At 33.0% G+C, this 21,774-nt stretch overlaps 1 protein-coding gene across 5 annotated transcripts in view; it reads right to left on the minus strand.

Annotated features, from left to right (window-relative positions):
- The window catches only part of PTPRK (protein tyrosine phosphatase receptor type K), a 734,435-nt gene that overhangs the window by 366,430 nt on the left and 346,231 nt on the right, over positions 1-21,774 (minus strand). For all 5 annotated transcript variants that reach the window (XM_007484536.3, XM_056818748.1, XM_007484539.3 and 2 more), the window contains exons 4-5: positions 6,015-6,096; positions 3,549-3,664 (exon numbers count right to left, since the gene is read on the minus strand). In XM_007484536.3, the coding sequence (XP_007484598.1) occupies positions 3,549-3,664; positions 6,015-6,096 (198 nt within the window). The remainder of the gene's footprint in view (positions 1-3,548; positions 3,665-6,014; positions 6,097-21,774) is intronic.

Genomic DNA, 21,774 nt, shown 5'->3' on the forward strand with positions numbered 1-21,774 from the left:
AGAAAGGGTCACAAAGTGTAAAATGAACAGTTTTGATTATATCAAATTAAAAAGGTTTTGTACAAACAAAACCAAAGTAACCAAAATGAAAAGGGAAGCAACAAATTGGGAAATAATCTTCATAACAAAAACCTCTGACAAAGGTCTAATTACTCAAATTTTTAAAGAGCTAAATCAATTGTACAAAAAATCAAGCCATTCTCCAATTGATAAATGGGCAAGGGACATGAACAGGCAATTTTCAGCCAAAGAAATCAAAACTATTAATAAGCACATGAAAAAGTGTTCTAAATCTCTGATAATCAGTGATGCAAATCAAAACAACTCTGAGGTATTGGCTAACATGACAGCAAATGAAAGTAATGAATGTTGGAGGAGATGTGGCAAAGTTGGGACATTAATTCATTGCTGGTGGAGTTGTGAATTGATCCATCCATTCTGGAGGGCTATTTGGAATTATGCCCAGGGGGCGATAAAAGACTGTCTATCCTTTGATCCAGCCATAGCACTGCTGAGTTTGTAACCCAAACAGATAATAAGGAAAAAGACATGTACAAGAATATTCATAGCTGCGCTCTTTGTAGTTGCCAAAAATTGGAAAATGAGGGGATGCCCTTCAATTGGGGAATGGCTGAACAAATTGTGGTATATGTTGGTGATGGAATACTATTCTGCTAAAAGGAATAATATAGTGGAGGAATTCCATGGAGACTGGAACAACCTCCAGGAAGTCATGCAGAATAAGAGGAGCAGGACCAGGAAAACATTGTACACAGAAACTGATACACTGTCGTACAGTTGAATGTAATGGACTTCTCCATTAGTGTCAATGCAATGTCCCTGAACAATATGCAGGGATTGAGGAAAAAAAAACACTACCCTCAAGCAGAGGATAAAAGGTGGGAATAAAAACACTGAGGAGAGGCAACAGCTTGACTACAGGAGTGGAGGGGATAGGATTGAGGAGAGACTCTAAATGAATACCTTAATGCAAATACCAACAACATGGAAAAGAGTTCAGACAGAGGACACATGTGATAACCAGAGAAATCATGCATTGCCATTGGGAGGGGTTGTGGGAGGGGGGGAGGAAAAGAAAATGATCTTTGTTTCTAATGAATAATGTTTGAAAATGACCAAATAAAATAAAGTTTTTTAAAAAAAAGAATTAACAATAATGGAAACAACTCTAAAAATAGAGGAAGCTGAAATTATTTTAGAAAAAACAATACTCATTTTCAAGTTCTGCTCCAATTAAGGGAAGAAACAAGCAACAAGAACTTCAAGCCTTTTAGAGAGGGGGAATTTTTCCAAAAAACATAGCCAAGGTAGCCATGGCAGTTCTAGCAGTGGCAAATTTTAATTATTTTTTATAAAACAAAACTTAGCTGGAAAGGAGTACCAAAGCTACAATTTACCACTGATTTGTGAACTCATTCAGACCAAGAGAGGAGATGCTTTATATATATATGAATGTGTGTGTAGATGTATATGTGTATATATGTATATATTTGGTGCAAATAGAAAACCAAAACAAAATAAAAAACTATTAACATTGTACTTTTTGTTCCATAGGACATGTTTATTATTCCCACAAAGAACATGTTTTGTTTTGCTTTGTTTTCCTATCTATACTGAGAATTGCTAAATATTACACTAATCATTGTCAAAAAAATAAATGTATCTATAAAAATCAACAAGAACCAAAACCAAGCTGACAATCAGTCTTTGTCTAAAATTTTCAATATGAGGAAAAATACTTAGCAAATAAGGTAACCCATTTAATTTTTGTATAGTTTTAGTTGTTTGAAGCCATTGCTTACCCCAAGACTATAGACATCTGTTTAGCATTTTGACATATTTGTGACAAATCGTAGAACTGGGAGCAATCAATACAAATCTAATTCTTCTTCTCTATGACAATCTTTCAAATATCAGAAGACAGTAATCATGCCCTTCTACCCCATTATTTCTGTTTATCCATTTCATAAATTTATTGAAAATGCCATTCATGGAATTCATTTTTTATTTTAGTATAATAATGAAAAGGTTAGATCCAAAATCTTCCTTGAGGCAAAGACTCAATTACAATTTTGTATAGGATCTAAAATTTCAGAGGCTACAGAAAAAAAAAAGTTAAGAACTTTCTTTCTCTATCAACTACAAATTCAGAATTACTGTCCATAGCTATCCTGCCTTTGCAGAGAATTAAAAGATAAGCAATAGTAAATATGCTCACAAGAGGCAGACTAAATAGCTATCTAAACAAACATCCATTTATTTACTTCCCCCCAAGCCTCCACGATTCCTTTATTCATCCTAGAACTAGAGCCTAATGAAATCTCTCCTTATTCAGAGCTGGTTAAAGCAAAATAGCCCTCAGACCATTTATTTACATCTAGCAATGTCCAATCAATTTGCAGAGGAGTCATATCAGTCTTGGTTTAATAAAAAAACTTCATCATAGCTGGAGCTATCCTAAAGAAGACTGGTTTGACATAGCAGGTTAAAGAAAAGCACAATGATGACTGCATCTATATATAAAAAAAAAGTAAAGTAGCTACATAGTATACAAGTTGTAGAGAGATTTTTGATCATATGTGTGTTGAGTTGTATGTTTCATGAAGGCCCGTTGACTCTTAAGATTCTGGTTGTCAAAGTATTATGAAACATAGAACCACATGTTTAGAGAGAGAAGGAACCTTAAAGGCATGTAATCCAACACTCATTTTACTGACAAGGATCTGCACTGCAGAATATTATCTGATTCAGTTAAGAGTCATACAGCTAATGAGTGTCTATGAATTTCAAATTAACCTCATTTCTGTTCACTAAACAGGTCCATTCTCCAAAGCTTCAGATATAATCACCACACCCCAATCCTACCTTAACCTTCCATTCATATTTATTTCCTGATTGAGAAACTGTAACCCTTCCTTGGCCAATCTGATTTTATAGATCAATTATATATATATATGATTTCCTTATGTATACATTTTAAACTGATCCCTCAGTTAACCTAACCTTGATCTTGGATAATGAGTTTATCCATCTCACATCAAAACTCTAACCAATTTAATTTACTATTGTTGGACTACACATTGCTGAAAATATTACCCCAAAGGTTTTCCTAAATGTAATCTATCATACTGACAGTTTTCCATCTTATGAACAATGTTCTACTAAATCTAGTTTGGGAAGCATTTTAAAATGAAAGAAAATTTCTTTCTCAAGTCCTTTCACTTCCAACTATTCTCAGTAACTCTTTTTGAATAGAAGATAAAGAAGTTAGAGGATCAATGAAATTTGAAAAGGAACCAATCTGATAGAAGGCAATGCAGTTAAAGTCCTTAATAAATTAATCCACATCATTAAATAAAGAGCAAGGGGGGGAAAAAGATAAATCTCCAGAATTTTAGCTCACACTCACGCAGTGAAAAGATTCATGACAAAATAAGTGAATTAAAATATAATCTCTGCTTGTATGACTTTGGAGTCTTTCATTACGAAATTTATTCATATTAGCCCAATAGAGAAGTTAGCCTTACCTGCAACCATAACTTGTTATTCACAGCATCTCTTCCTGTAGCAATACACTGAAATGTAGCATTCTGCCCTGCATTGACTTCTACATCACCCAGCCTCAAAAAATGAGGGGATTTATCTATGGAGGATAGGAAAAAAAAGGGAGACAAACAATTCACATCAAATTTTATGTTATATATTTCAATGTCTCGTGGTTAACAAAAGCAATAATTCTAAAATTGGCTAATAAATTCTATGAAAAGAAAAATAATTTTAATATTTTCTTGAATTTTGTTAATAAGTCTCCTTTCCCCTCCTTTCAGTAACCTTTTTTTCTTTCAATATATGTGTTATACCACAGTAAACATAAAGTTCTACATGTCATGGGCATTTAATAACTACTGGGTGACAACTATTACATATTCTTAGTGAAAAATAATAAAATCATTACAATTTGAAATGAAAACAAACAAACTAAACACAGAAATGATCAGGCAAAATAATGTAAACAATCAAAAGTAAGCACAATCTTATCTGATAATATAAAAAATTTGTAATATAGGCACAGACAGGCAAACAACCTATTTAATTAGCTGTAGCTTCCTTTCCAACCACCCTCTAGACCCAAAGTATTATTGCTATAGTTTTCTCTAGTGATTTCAAGAATATAGAATTAAAGTTCCAAAAAGTATGGTAACAATTTGTGTGACTAAATCTTTATATCTGAACAGCTTCAGAAAAGCTACCCAAGTGACGTATTAGACTGACAAAAGCAATGACTATAGTTGAAAGATAGATAAATAATAAATGCTTCAAATATGTTTTCTGCAGAATTATCTGTTAAAGCTAAGTTTTCTAATGCTTTTCTTAAAAAAAAAACTGGAACTATTAGTAAGTATATGGGGCTCATTTGAATGTCATACTATTGGTAAATTAAAATTAATATTAACAAATTATATTTAGCTATATTTGAATTGATCTCTCTATTTTCCAAGTTCAAATGATGGCTAGATTGAAATATTAATTATTTGTTTATATTAATGTTTTGAAAGAATTTCTGATGCTTATTATTCCACGAAAGGAATATATTTCCTCTTTTTATTCTTAGAAAATGTAAGGTATACTGTTAAACTTTGCTGCCTATTTTCGATTCTAGTAAGATGTTAGCTATTCTCCAGAAAATAATAGAAGAAATAAGTGATTGCCACTACAATAGAAGTAGAGCACTAGCACTTATTTTTAAAAATTTCCTTTAATATCAATGACTATATATGTTGACATATATGTCATATAAGAATATATATGTTGACATGAACACATAACTGACAATGAGGTACACTGAATACTAAAAACCGTAAATATAAGTCCTTTGTCAATCAGTTGTCATGGGATATGACTTTATTGCATAATTGTCCAAAATCAGGCTTTGATAATTCTATATAATGGTTATATTTTCATGGATATGATTTGCCAAAAGAACTAAGACTTATTTTGACATATGGACCATAATATGTGAAACAATATATTAATTGTAAAATAGATTCATAAAAATTCTAATTTGTCATAAGAATCTATTTGAATGCTTGGACTAGAATAGGCAAAACTAATTCCTACACTTGGCTTTTTTTTCCCCCCAACTCTAAATATAGTCTGCTGTATAAGGCTACTACTACATGGGTGCCAGTCTCTTCTAAAAGAAATAGCCCAATATGAGCAAAATATTGAATCCACATTAAGAAACATTTCTCTGTATATGACTATTTTAATGTAAGTATGAAAAACTAAATCAATATAATATATATTTGGATGGTAGTATGTTATTTGTGTATATATATTTATACACATATTTACATACACAAAAATAAAAATGATTATGGTTTCTACTGTGACCTTAAAAGAAACTTCAAGTAAAAATTTTCCCTTTATACAGTTTCTTACCATTCATTTTAATTAAATAGCCTAGGGAAACAATATCCAGGTGATGAGGACACATTACAAAGGAGATAATAGCAATCAACCAGACATATTGATGAAAAACAACTCAGTATTGGGGAAAGGAAAAAGAAGGAAGTTGCATGATCTGTACAATACTCCACCGAGAACTGAGATAAATTTAAATGAACAACTTTTCCATTTGTAGTAATAATATTCTACAGGACACTGGATAATAACTTCAAAATTCATTTCTAATCCATAATTTATGTACCTCTTGATCTCTGTAGTTACAGTTACAGAACCTTGCACATAATAGGTGCTAAAAGTTTTAAAAACCGAACTGAATTAGCAGAGATGGGAAATATCCTCAAGACTGTGGAATACTTCTTAAACAAGCTACTATAATAGCCATAAAACAGTTACTATAGGCAGTAAAGAGAAATGCTAGAGACAGGAAAAGAGAAGGACGACCAAGTGATAAAAAATCAAGTCAGTGCCAATATCAAATAGGTCTTGAAAAGCCCCAGGAAAACACAACTCTTAATCACACTTACCACAAGGATAGCTCAGAACTTGGATATCATCAATAGCAATGTAGCCATTCCTCCCATCTGAGACTTCAGCCTCAAATATTACCTGTCAGAATGAAAGGGAAAAAGTTTACAACAATCATTTCTGCAAAGTTCCCACTATGGAGGGAGTGTAGATGACATATGTCTTTTATTTGAACTGAATTTTTCATAAAGATTAAAAGAAATTTATTATGTAACATCTTGGATTTTGATCATATTCTAAACTTTAATCACAGATGGATCACAGGAATATCAGAGCAATAATTAATTTTTCTTAGATGAAATTGTCAATCAGTTTTTAAAAACCTGACTGAAAATTACTATTTTACCTCTGGTAAGCAATATGTGGTCTCCAAAAATAAGTTATGTTGCATAAATATACATGAGTACACATATACACATACGCACACTATTGAAAAATAAAAATAAACGTGGTAAATAAAGGTGGCAAACTTCTATAATTACATTTCATTAATAAATTTCACATGAAACTCAAGAAAAAATTCTGTGAGAGAGGTGGGACAAATATACTATGGTGAATTAATTCAGTGAGTATTTCTTGAATGGCCACTATATGCTAGCCACTGGAGATACAAAGACAAAACTATACAGTCCTTGTTGTAAAGAAACTAACATTCTACCTGTAAGAAACAATACATTCACAGAGAAGTACGAAAACAGCAAATTCAGAAAAATATTAAGTATAGCTACCCATTCCAAATCACACTGCTTCAGTGGATGGTGTTAGATTTTTTGTCCCTCCCTTATTACCAGAAAAGAAGTTTGATTTTTTTTTCTCTTTATGAAATGATAAGAGTTAAAGAAATTGGATACATTTATGGTATTAAAATATGTTATCATACAACATGGTACAAATATTTTAATGCATTTAGGAGTTACTAAATTTTTTCTGGGTCATTTTCCAGCTTTTGTGTGTCAGCTGCAGCTTCCATAAAATTCTCTTCCCAAAAATCTTATTTAATTTTTTATGCTACCCCATAATATATCAAAACTGCCATGCAGAAAGTTGCAATGGGGAAGGGACTCCTGTACTAGGAAGCACTCCTCTAGGAGATGGGACCTGAACAATAAAAAAAGTGGAGTTAAGGACATAGGGAAAGAAGTAAAATGTACTGCAGTCATTGGGTTCATAAGCAAAAGGCTTGAGACAAGAGCTCCAATCTAAGTGCTCATTGCCCTAGACCTTCCTTACATATGCTGGAAATAGGAAAGCAGGACAGAGCTTCCAGATTAGTGGGAGCGGGAGAAAAAGACATTATATGATCTGTACAACATTACCTTAAGAACAAAGATAAATTCAAGTAAATGAACTACTTCTCCTGAGTAACAAATACTTAGATATGTTTATTGGATTGGATTGATATTGGGACAGTGGTAGAAGAAGCAGTATTAAAAGGCTAAATTAGTCTGTACCAAGAGAAATAGAGGAGAATCCTTTTCCAAGGGCCATGCACACAATTTTAGGGATATATAATGAGAAGAGAAGCTATCTGGTTCAAAAGATAAGAACACTGGACATGGAATCAGGAAGAGTAATCCTCATTAGTTCAAATCTAGCTTCAGGAATTTATTAGCTACATGGCTCTGGGCAAATAACTTAATCCTCTTTGCCTCAGTTTCCTCATGGGGAAGTGAGCTGGAGAAATAAATAGCAAAACACTCCAGTATCTGTGGCAAAAAAAGAGGAGGGGAATATCACAAAGAATCAGACATGACTAAAATGAACAACATAAAAATAAATTTACTATCTGATGTGTAGGAGGAACGTTTTAAGAGAGAAAAATTAATCCATTATGCAATTAAAGAGAAACTACTATATGTGGGAGTCAGAGTGGATGAGGTGTTTAGCATTAATATGTAGTGGATGGATTGTTCCCCGCAAAAGACATATAAAAGGAAAACATAAAGTGGAATAGAAAAGATGAATTTAGATAATTTTTAATTCTGATAATCAAGTTTGACATCATAAAACATCATTCTGTTAGTAGTATTATAGAATGAGCTAGGAGCTATATAGAATATTATTGAAGTCTGCATTTAGCATTAATTTTCACCAAAAGTACATGGATTATTATGATAGAGTCAGAGAAGGTCCAACACCTCTCTGTAAAGAGTTTAAGTATCCAAATTGTGCTCATTCCATTCTCTAACCTCAGAAATACTGTCGTTAATTTATTTTTATTATTAATTTAACAAGCAATAAATTAAATGAGTGATTTCAAACTTGGAAGAAAATTAGAAAAGAGGACTAATTGTAGATGAAAAGCCAGATCTTTATTTTGTACAGTTTGGGTTTTTTTAGATATATACTTTCATTGCATAGCTTTGTAAATTGTCTTGCTTGTCTTTATTTCTTTTGGGGATCTTTTTTTTTCTTTTGACTTGTCATGTCTTCTAGTATGCCTGCAATCACTACAATAACACTTAACCCACCTAACTACAAACCTTTATAAGGTTTGAAAAACAACCTATGTTTCAGAGTTCATCTCAAAAGTTATTTTCTTTAAGAAAGACTTCCCTGACCCTCCCAGTAATAAATAGCCTTATTTCTCTAATTTCTATACCACTATTAGCCTATACCATACCATATACTATACCATAGCATATACTATACCATATTAGTGGGAGACTTAAATCAACCATTATCAAATTTAGATAAATCAAATCAAAAACTAAATAAGAAAGTGGTAAAAGAAGTGAATGAAATCTTAGAAAAATTAGAATTAATAGACATATGGAGAAAAATAAATAGGGATAAAAAGGAATACACCTTCTTCTCAGCACCACATGGCACATTCACAAAAATTGACCATACATTAGGTCACAGAAACATAGCACACAAATGCAGAAAAGCAGAAATAATGAATGCAGCCTTCTCAGATAACAAGGCAATAAAAATAATGATTAGTAATGGTACATGGAAAACAAAATCTAAAACCAATTGGAAATTAAACAATATGATACTCCAAAACCATTTAGTTAAAGAAGAAATCATAGAAGCAATTAATAATTTCATCGAGGAAAATGACAATGGCGAGACATCCTTTCAAACCTTTTGGGATGCAGTCAAAGTGGTAATCAGAGGTAAATTCATATCCCTGAATGCTTATATTAACAAACTAGGGAGAGCAGAGATCAATCAATTGGAAATGCAAATGAAAAAACTCGAAAGTGATCAAATTAAAACCCCCCAGCAGAAAACCAAACTAGAAATCCTAAAAATTAAGGGAGAAATTAATAAAATCAAAAGTGATAGAACTATTGATTTAATAAATAAGACAAGAAGCTGGTACTTTGAAAAAACAAACAAAATAGACAAAGTACTGGTCAATCTAATTAAAAAAAGGAAGGAAGAAAAGCAAATTAACAGCATCAAAGATGAAAAGGGGGACAGCACCTCCGATGAAGAGGAAATTAAGAAAATCATTAGAAATTACTTTGCCCAATTATATGGCAATAAATACACCAATTTAGGAGATATGGATGAATATATACAAAAATACAAACTGCCTAGACTGACATAAGAAGAAATAGAATTCTTAAATAATCCCATATCAGAAAATGAAATCCAACAAGCCATCAAAGTTCCTAAAAAAAATCCCCAGGGCCTGATGGATTCACCAGTGAATTCTATCAAACATTCAGAGAACAGTTAATCCCAATACTATACAAACTATTTGACATAATAAGCAAAGAGGGAGTTCTACCAAACTCTTTTTACGACACAAACATGGTACTGATTCCAAAACCAGGCAGGTCAAAAACAGAGAAAGAAAACTATAGACCAATCTCCCTAATGAATATAGATGCAAAAATCTTAAATAGGATACTAGCAAAAAGACTCCAGCAAGTGATCAGAAGGATCATTCACCATGATCAAGTAGGATTCATACCAGGGATGCAGGGCTGGTTCAACATTAGGAAAACCATCCACATAATTGACCACATCAACAAGCAAACCAGCAAGAACCACATGATTATCTCAATAGACGCAGAAAAAGCCTTTGATAAAATACAACACCCATTCCTATTAAAAACACTAGAAAGCATAGGAATAGAAGGGTCATCCCTAAAAATAATAAACAGTATATATCTAAAACCATCAGCTAATATCATCTGCAATGGGGATAAACTAGACGCATTCCCAATAAGATCAGGAGTGAAACAAGGATGCCCATTATCACCTCTACTATTTGACATTGTACTAGAAACACTAGCAGTAGCAATTAGAGAAGATAAAGGAATTGAAGGCATCAAAATAGGCAAGGAGGAGACCAAGTTATCACTCTTTGCAGATGAAATGATGGTCTACTTAAAGAATCCTAGAGATTCAACGAAAAAGCTAATTGAAATAATCAACAACTTTAGCAAAGTTGCAGGATACAAAATAAACCCACACAAGTCATCAGCTTTTCTATATATCTCCAACACAGCTCAGCAGCAAGAACTAGAAAGAGAAATCCCATTCAAAATCACCTTAGACAAAATAAAATACCTAGGAATCTACCTCCCGAGACAAACACAGGAACTATATGAACACAACTACAAAACACTCGCCACACAACTAAAACTAGACTTGAGCAAATGGAAAAACATTAACTGCTCATGGGTAGGACGAGCCAATATAATAAAAATGACTATCCTACCCAAACTTATTTATCTATTTAGTGCCATACCCATTGAACTACCAAAATACTTCTTCACTGATTTAGAAAAAAACATAACAAAGTTCATTTGGAAGAACAAAAGATCAAGGATATCCATGGAAATAATGAAAAGAAAAACACAAATGAGGGGGGCCTAGCAGTCCCAGACCTCAAACTATATTACAAAGCAGTAGTCATCAAAACAATTTGGTACTGGCTAAGAGACAGAAAGGAGGATCAGTGGAATAGACTGGGGGCAAGTGACCTCAGCCAGACAGTATACGATAAACCCAAAGATCCCAGCTTTTGGGACAAAAATCCACTATTCGATAAGAACTGCTGGGAAAATTGGAAGACAGTGTGGGAGAGATTTGGAATTGATCAACATCTGACACCCTACACGAAGATAAATTCAAAATGGGTAAAAGACTTAAACATAAAGAAGGAAACCATAAGTAAATTGGGTAAACACAGAATAGTATACATGTCAGACCTTTGGGAGGAGAAAGACTTTAAAACCAAGCAAGACATAGAAAGAATCACAAAATGTAAAATAAATAATTTAGACTACATCAAATTAAAAGGCTTTTGTACAAACAAAACCAATGTAACTAAAATCAGAAGGGAAACAACAAATTGGGAAAAAATCTTCATAGAAACCTCTGACAAAGGTTTAATTACTCATATTTATAAAGAGCTAAATCAGTTGTACAAAAAATCAAGCCATTCTCCAGTTGATAAATGGGCAAGGGACATGGATAGGCAGTTTTCAGAAAAAGAAATCAAAACTATTAACAAGCACATGAAAAAGTGCTCTAAATCTCTCATAATCAGAGAGATGCAAATCAAAACAACTCTGAGGTATCACCTCACACCTAGCAGATTGGCTAACATGACAGTTATGGAAAGTAGTAAATGTTGGAGGGGATGTGGCAAAGTAGGGACTTTAATTCATTGCTGGTGGAGTTGTGAACTGATCCAGCCATTCTGGAGGGCAATTTGGAACTATGCACAAAGGGCGATAAAAGAATGTCTACCCTTTGATCCAGTCATAGCACTGCTGGGTCTGTACCCCAAAGAGATAATGGACAAAAAGACCTGTACAAAAATATTCATAGCTGCGCTCTTTGTGGTGGCCAAAAATTGGAAAACGAGGGGATGCCCATCAATTGGGGAATGGCTGAACAAATTGTGGTATATGTTGGTGATGGAATATTATTGTGCAAAAAGGAATAATAAAGTGGAGCTATTCCATGGAGACTGGAACGACCTCCAGGAAGTGATGCAGAGCGAGAGGAGCAGAACCAGGAGAACATTGTACACAGAAACTAATACACTGTGGTATAATCGAACGTAATGGACTTCTCCATTAGAGGCAGTGTAATGTTCCTGAACAATCTGCAGGGACCTAGGAGAAAAAACACTATCCATAAGCAGAGGACAAACTGAGGGAGTAGAAACACCAAGGAAAAGCAACTGCCTGACTGCAATGGCTGAGGGGACATGACAGACGAGAGACTCTAAACGAACACTCTAATGCAAATACTAACAACATGGCAATGGGTTCGAATCAAGAACACATGTGATGATACCCAGTGGAATCATGCTTCGGCTACGGGGGGGTGGGAGGGAGGAAAGAAAATGATCTTTGTCTTTAATGAATAATGCATGGAAATGATCAAATAAAATCCTATTAAAAAAAAACACTAGAAAGCATAGGAATAGAAGGGTCATCCCTAAAAATAATAAACAGTATATATCTAAAACCATCAGCTAATATCATCTGCAATGGGGATAAACTAGACGCATTCCCAATAAGATCAGGAGTGAAACAAGGATGCCCATTATCACCTCTACTATTTGACATTGTACTAGAAACACTAGCAGTAGCAATTAGAGAAGATAAAGGAATTGAAGGCATCAAAATAGGCAAGGAGGAGACCAAGTAATCACTCTTTGCAGATGAAATGATGGTCTACTTAAAGAATCCTAGAGATTCAACGAAAAAGCTAATTGAAATAATCAACAACTTTAGCAAAGTTGCAGGATACAAAATAAACCCACACAAGTCATCAGCTTTTCTATATATCTCCAACACAGCTCAGCAGCAAGAACTAGAAAGAGAAATCCCATTCAAAATCACCTTAGACAAAATAAAATACCTAGGAATCTACCTCCCGAGACAAACACAGGAACTATATGAACACAACTACAAAACACTCGCCACACAACTAAAACTAGACTTGAGCAAATGGAAAAACATTAACTGCTCATGGATAGGACGAGCCAATATAATAAAAATGACCATCCTACCCAAACTTATTTATCTATTTAGTGCCATACCCATTGAACTACCAAAATACTTCTTCACTGATTTAGAAAAAACCATAACAAAGTTCATTTGGAAGAACAAAAGATCAAGGATATCAAGGGAAATAATGAAAAAAAAAACATATGATGGGGGCCTTGCAGTCCCTGACCTTAAACTATATTACAAAGCAGCAGTCATCAAAACAATTTGGTACTGGCTAAGAAACAGAAAGGAAGATCAGTGGAATAGACTGGGGGAAAGAGACCTCAGCCAGACAGTATACGATAAACCCAAAGATCCCAGCTTTTGGGACAAAAATCCACTATTCGATAAGAACTGCTGGGAAAATTGGAAGACAGTGTGGGAGAGATTTGGAATTGATCAACATCTGACACCCTACACGAAGATAAATTCAAAATGGGTAAAAGACTTAAACATAAAGAAGGAAACCATAAGTAAATTGGGTAAACACAGAATAGTATACATGTCAGACCTTTGGGAGGAGAAAGACTTTAAAACCAAGCAAGACATAGAAAGAATCACAAAATGTAAAATAAATAATTTAGACTACATCAAATTAAAAGGCTTTTGTACAAACAAAACCAATGTAACTAAAATCAGAAGGGAAACAACAAATTGGGAAAAAATCTTCATAGAAACCTCTGACAAAGGTTTAATTACTCATATTTATAAAGAGCTAAATCAGTTGTACAAAAAATCAAGCCATTCTCCAGTTGATAAATGGGCAAGGGACATGGATAGGCAGTTTTCAGATAAAGAAATCAAAACTATTAATAAGCACATGAAGAAGTGTTCTACATCTCTTATAATCAGAGAGATGCAAATCAAAACAACTCTGAGGTATCACCTCACACCTAGCAGATTGGCTAACATAACAGCAAAGGAAAGTAATGAATGCTGGAGGGGATGTGGCAAAGTAGGGACATTAATTCATTGCTGGTGGAGTTGTGAACTGATCCAACCATTCTGGAGGGCAATTTCGAACTATGCACAAAGGGCGACAAAAGAATATCTACCCTTTGATCCAGCCATAGCACTGCTGGGTCTGTACCCCAAAGAGATAATGGACAAAAAGACTTGTACAAAAATATTCATAGCTGCGCTCTTTGTGGTGGCCAAAAACTGGAAAACGAGGGGATGCCCATCAATTGGGGAATCGCTGAGCAAATTATGGTATATGTTGGTGATGGAATACTATTGTGCTAAAAGGAATAATAAAGTGGAGGAGTTCCATGGAGACTGGAACAACCTCCAGGAAGTGATGCAGAGCGAAAGGAGCAGAACCAGGAGAACATTGTACACAGAGACTAATACACTGTGGTATAATCGAACACAATGGACTTCTCCATTAGTGGCGGTGTAATGTCCCTGAACAATTTGCAGGGATCTAGGAGAAAAAAACACTATTCATAAGCAAAGGATAAACTATGGGAGTGGAAACACCGAGGAAAAGCAACTGCCTGAGTACAGCGGTTGAGGGGACATGACAGAGGAGAAACTCTAAATAAACACTCTAATGCAAATATTATCAACATGGCAATGGGTTCAAATCAAGAAAACATGTAAAGCCCAGTGGATTTGTGCGTCGGCTATGGGGGGTTGGGGGGTTAGGGGGGAGGAAAAGAAAATGATCTATGTCTTTAATGAATAATGCTTGGAAATGATCAAATAAAATATAAGATTCTACCATATTTAAGTATATATTTAAAAAAAGACAAATTCGATGGAAGAAAGTACAGGTTTAAAGGCTCTTTCCAATTCAGAGGTTTCTGAAGCCTATATTTCTAGATAAATGCAACCAAAAAGAGACTATGGTCAATAATTAATATGAAAATAAATAGGTGAACTGTGCTCCTAGTTAAGACTATGATTTATAGCTGAAAGGTCAGACTACACACACACACACACACACACACACATACAGAAAGAGACAGAGAGAAAGACAGACAGAGACAGAGACAGAGACAGAGCCAGACAATACTGAGCTGGTGCATATTTGGGGAAATGGACTATATTTTTAATGACTTCAATTTACTCTTTACAATAAGTACCCGGATTTTTCCACATAAAAATGTTAATGATACTTGTATGAACGAAAAAGTTCCCTTCTCTTTCCTTTCTCCTTTCCTACCTCCTAACTTCTCTCTGTTCTTCTTCAATAGGTCTTAAAAAGGATATATCTGAGGGTGTGCGGGTGGGGGGAAGAAAAACAGAAAGTGAAAGCAAAAATCATTTGGGATAGGTGTTATTTTGATTCCATTTCATGGTTGAATAAACTGAGACATATAGAGATTAAATGACTTGCCCAAGGTCATACAGCAAATATGTGTATGCGGTCATATTGGAACTCAGATTTTGCTTTTAGTTGCAGTGCTTTATTCCACATGTCATTTAGTTGTCTAATCAAATAGGATATCGTATCAGATCAAAAACATATGTAATGAAAAAAGCATGACTACAGAATGAATGGCATAGGGATACGTGGCAATACAACATTCACATCAGTGGGTGACAAATCCAGTGACATATTGACAATATATGGCTTTAAATAATATGCCAAAAATCTTTTAAGAATATAAAGTATTTATCTTAATGTTTAAGATTATCTTCCTGAAGTTATTTATAGACTATTCTTACTTTTAGAAATTGTTAAAAATTCCAAGGTATTTTGGGGACTAGGATTCCAGCATCCATGGAAAAGTATTTTATTTGCTAATTTAAATTCTACTTCATTTAAGAGGATATAATAAATCTTGGCCTTTGTTAAAAAAAGAAACTAAAGAAATGTTTCTTGATTGTAAGAAAATAATTAGTTTCTCTTTTCACTGACCTTTTTCTCCCTGTTAGGTGTTGGCTTTGCATCATTAACAAAAGCCAGAGGAAATTTCTAAGACTATATCCCTTGACTGGTAAAGATCTAATCAGCTTTCTCACTTCAACAGAGCATTCAACTCATAAAAATTTTTTGTCCTGGCCCCACTACACCCCTAAAATGGAGGGGTGGAGGTGGAAGGATTCCTACTATCTAAATTAAGAAAAGTTTGGGGAAATGGGTCAGTTAGCTAATAGATTAAGCATTCTCAGGAGATGGCTACTTAATAGAATGTGTTTGTAGTTCTGACACCTATCAATTTAAGTAAAAAAAAAATCTATTACCTCTGCTGAGGCATAGAATGAGCTCTACTTTATTTGCTTGCTGGGCTTTTTTTTTTCTTCCACTCCATTACCTGAAATCCTGAAGGTGGCTCTTTTCATCTAATTTTTGCAACTGTAGCAACATTTCAAGACTACTGATTAAAAAGAAGCATAGAGTAAAATAGTGGAAAGGAAATAGGTAATGAGAATAAGGACAACTTTGTTCTTGTCCATGTTAATTCAATTCCGTACATGCAAAATTTGTGGAGAACAGTGGCATTTTTTGCTTTTACTTTTGGCTGAGTAGAGGATGCTTCTATTAGCTACCTATATATCAAAAATGCAATTTTACCAAAAAGGAAAAAAAAAACCTAGCACTTAAAAAAAAACAGTATTCATTTCTACATCACTTTTTTTCCAAATTTACACCCTTCTCTAAACCTAAATAAAAAATCATCCCTTGTGACAAAAATATATTAAAATATAGAAAACAAAAGCAGTTCAACAAAATAAACTAATATCAATTCAGTCTGATCACAGATGAAAATTTCCATAGTCGTAGTCACCCACCTTTGAAAATGGGTACAAGATAAATAACATCTTACCAAGACAGACAAATTTAAAAATATTGTCAAACACATGAAAATCTAAAATATGTATATGCCAGCAACTAAAATATATGAATGTATTCACATGAGTAATAATCTCATGTTTTTGTTTTTATGATTTTATAGCTTCAATTGATACTCAGGACTCTGATAATATAGATTAAAAATGACAGGATTTATAAATAAGACTATTTTAATACTGATTTCTATTATGTGCAATTGAAAATTCAGATAGACTGTAATAGCACATAAGAAAGTGCAATACTTGATTTAAATGTGGAACTTAAGTACAATTAGTAATAACTTATTCATTAATATTTCTATACAAATGAAGACCATGAATATTTTACATAGACCTTGTGAAAAATTGAAGCTTGAAAGTGCCCCAAAACCTTGGCTAAGACATCATAGCAATGTTGGGTACCTCAGGTGTCCTTTTATAAATGTGATTTCTATATAACAGTAGTTTTACTGAAGAGAGAATAGGACAAAGGTATTTAATACATTTTTACCTAATTCATAAAATTTTGTTGACATACTAAAGTGACTTTCCCTAGAGAAAGTCCTAAATAATTTTGCTGAGCTAATTTAGAAACCACAAAAACACAATTACTTCCTTTTCAATGCTTAAGTGATGCTGTGAGGCAGTTTTCTGCTGACAGGGCCCTAGAGGATCTTAAATATGGAAAGTCAAACACTTGTAGTAAAACTTTAAATCTAGGGGATATTTTTTTTTCAGTCTAACTTTAAAAAGTAAAAAGAATCTCCTTTTCTAAGGCCATAACTTCCATTCATTGGGTCATAAATTTGGAGCTGTAATGGGCCTTATATGTCTTATAGTTCAATTCTGTCCCTCAAAACTAAGCAAATTTAGGTTCATTGTGGAGGTATGTCTCAAAAGGGAATCAAATTCCCAGGTGTATTATTTAAAGGATGGTAAACTCAGAATACATAGCCGTAACCAATAACAGATTTTTAAACATTGACAATGACAAAAAAGTAATAACAACTAATGAGTCAATGTGTTCTGCATATTTTTTCATTATAATGTTTTGAGGACTGATTCTCTGACACTTTTCTTTACTTCTTTACTAGTACTAAAATAATTAGTACCTACCCAGTCTAATGCAAAAGAAATCTTAAGAGTCATGGTCTTGGTAAATAATGCCAGAATGCAAGTCATTTGGCCCAAGATGAATTACAGATACAAAACTAGTCCAACATATAAAGGAAACAATCTGCACAATATTATACCTGATAAATGCTTATCCACTTTCTGCTAGAAGATTTCTGATAAAAGGTAAGTGACTGATTACTTTCCCAAGTAAACTACTACATTTTTTTAAAAACTCTTAAGTGATAAGGAGAATTCATGACCAAATCTACCTTTGTTAAGTACTACCACTTGTTCCTTATTCTTTGGTGCTCTGATAAATAGAACAATTCAAAAAAATTTTCATGCAAAAATACAAATATTTGAAGATGGCTGCTGTAATCTTATATACTCATGGACTTCACTCCTGGTGCCCACAAAGAGGAAAAACATGCCTAAAAAGGTATCCAACACTAATATATGCACCTACAAAGTCTCTTGCGATCGAATGTATCCCTGAGGCATATCCTGATTACTATATATTCTACTAGCCAAAAGTAACTTATTCTTTGCCCTGATGCTCTCATAACTAATAGAGACTAAAGTTTTAGATTGATGATGCCCTGTCATCTTTATACTCAAAAAGAAAACTGGCCATTTCTTTGCCCTGTATCCTAGAGAGAAGGGAAAGAGAATATAATGATTTATTCCTGTTATATTCTAATGTATTTCATTAAATGCCCAGAAATGATGCCAACTGTGTAAGTCTGTCATTATATGTTTTTACTTTTAAGCTAAATTGAGTTAAATGTGGAAAAAATGTTATCTCAATATTTTTGGCATTCATATTCTTTCCACTGAACTTTTTACAAATTCTTACCCACATTTAAATAATATTTTTGGCTAGTATAAACATTTAAATTCAGAGATACAACCATGTATTTTGAGCTAAACATTTCAAACTTAGTTTCATTTCCTATTTTACCTAACATGCCTAGGTAATGATTAGGAGCAATCAAATGACCAATTTTCCTCTCCTTTAAGGTTCTATAGTAATTTAATGAAGTTATTGGGGTATTTTTAATGTTAAACATTGATTTTTTTCTCTTCTTAATCTCAGGAAAGTAACAAGAAGTCTGTTTTGGGAAGATGGAAGATAGTATTAAACAACTAGTTGAAGAGATACTACCCTTAAGATATGGAGCATAAAGATAAAAAGATTTTTAAAAAGATTCATCATAACGTCTTCGAACAATTGAACAAGGGTAACACTGGGATAGGAAGGGAGAGATAATCAGGAGAGAAAAGTTCTCAAGTATATGGGATGAAGCTAAAATCATCTAAATATGAAAATATCTGCTCTTAAATTCATGCTCTCAATGAATGAGTTGGCTACACTGTCAAAAGCATTTATTAGGCACCTCCTATGTGCTAAGCCATGTGGTCAGGAATTTACTTACACAAAAAGTATATATTACGAACCTTACTTTAAAATTACTTTACATTAAAATTTGAAGAAAGTAAGCAGTGGACAACAAAAAATTCATCAGTAACATGACACTTCTATAACTTCACAATCCTAGCTCTACCATCTGTGCTATATTTTACAGTTAGTGCCTTAGAAAAAAATAAAAGATGATTGGTAAAGGTTTCTTTTTCTTTTCCTCGTTTATCAACATGGCACTGAATTACATTACTATTTTTTTCCAGCTCTAAGAGATGTGTCATTTGTCTTCTTACACTCCACAAGTAGAACCTTAAAAATTTTAGCACCAACAGTCTAATCATGCACATGGGAAGGTATATCACTTCACTTACACAACTACATATGAAAAAATGTCTTTGTATTAAAACAAGTTGGTCTATTTATTGGTAAATTTGAATCTTTTAAAAAAGCACTCTATAATCATAGATTATAGAATCTATACTAATAGCACTCAGTTAAAGGAAGTTTGATGTACGTTTCAAACCATCATATTTATAACTGATATAAATGAAATCCTGGGTAAAATCAACCAAAGATAATAAAAGAGGTGTGTTTTAAATAAATTAGAGAATCTTAAGTTGATGATAAGAAATAGGTAAAATACTTAATGTTAAATTAACCATCACTTAAATAGATGTTAAAACTTAGCTACACTCCTTTCCCAAACTATTAGGTCTGTCTACCAAAGTCATTAGGGAAAAGAACCCATATAGTAGCTCTCATGTTAGTGGCAAAAAACTGGAAATTAACGGGATGCCCATCAGTTCATCCAGGAAGAATAGAATATTGAAAGAAATGATTTTGTTTCAATAATGAGTCACATTTATTATGTAAAGAAGAGTGAAACAAGAAGAACAAAGAATGTATGCAATAACAGCAAAAATATTTTAAGAGTAAATGGGAATGATTACACTATTCTGAGTTATACGTAAATTTAAACCAAATACAAAGAACCTGTGAAAGAAAATAATATATACCTCCAAATGAATAACTGATATATGGAGCTATATATTCTACAGTATCATAAACTTGTCAAATGTTTGCCTTCTCTAGTATGGAACAGGAAAGACGGGGAAAAGGTGGGAACATGTAGTAAAAAAAGTTTAAGTTTGAATAAATGTCAAAACTTAAGCCATCACTCCCTTCCAATGTCCAAGAACTTAAACCAAAAGGGTTTTTTTTTACATACTATGTGAAAACAACAGATAAGAGATTCACTGATATCATGCTAATAGAAAAATAATCTAATAATTTTGTATGAAGGGGTAATCAAGAGAAGCTGATTACAAATTCTGCCTCAGTCATGGAAGGACAATTAATAATATCCTTAACCTCTCTCACATAAAGTTCTTCATCTATAAAACAGAGATGAGGGCACATATCTTTCAAGATTGTTGTGAGAATCAAATGAACAAATATATCTCTAAAGTCTTTTGAATTCCTTAAAGTTCTATGTAAATGCTAAGGTATTATTAAGTCTTATTCTTATTTTTATACAAGATACAGAATGGTACAAAATGGTCATCATTAAATCTATCCAGTCACACTATAATGTGATGAATGAATGAAATAATGGAAATATGAATGAAATAATGGAAAAATAGAATCACACTTTCTAAACAGTTTCCTATCTTTACATAACTACTGGTAATATAAAATTGTGAAATGTGAAAGGCATCCTATAACTAAGTAGTTGAAATCCTTCTAGAGGCATGAAACATATCAATAATAACATTCTCAAAATAAATGGAAACAAGAAACAAAAGAATGTGGCAGCAAATTGGAAGATTTTATCAAAGGTTCTTCTAGGAAAAACAAATTAATTAACAAAATGTCAATTCAATTTTTTTACAATTATGTTTATATATTTTGTGATTCAATTCAATATAAACTTATTAAGCATTTACTATGAAACAGACATCTCATTTTATTTAGAGAAGGGAAAAAAAAGAATATCTCCAGTCTGGTCTAAGGTGAATGCGGTAAGGATAAAGGAGATGGATATCAAGAGATTTGATCTCGTCTTCCTGACTCCAAGTTTAGCAATCTTTCTAGCAAAAGATCAACAACAAATACATTTATCTTTGTGTTCCAAAGTAATTAGGAAAACCTCCACCTGAAATTGATGGAAAACGTGCCTATTATTTGCGAAGGAATCAGTTTTAGCTTTAAAAAGCCTACAATATTAAGATAACACAATTTACTTAGAGGTTTGGAGAATATATTATCTCAATATTGTTAAAATAATTCATAATTCATCTTAATTCAGCTATCATGTATACATTTATTTACCTGAATTTAATAACTATTATTTTTCCTATCTCTTACTTTAAATCTATCCATATATCCTCTTCAAGTTTTTCTGAATTCCCTATATCCATCCTTTTACATTATAAGAGTTTTCCATTACATTCATATAAG

The sequence above is a fragment of the Monodelphis domestica genome, chromosome 2 (genome assembly GCF_027887165.1).
Source record: "Monodelphis domestica isolate mMonDom1 chromosome 2, mMonDom1.pri, whole genome shotgun sequence".
Lineage (NCBI taxonomy): Eukaryota > Metazoa > Chordata > Mammalia > Didelphimorphia > Didelphidae > Monodelphis > Monodelphis domestica.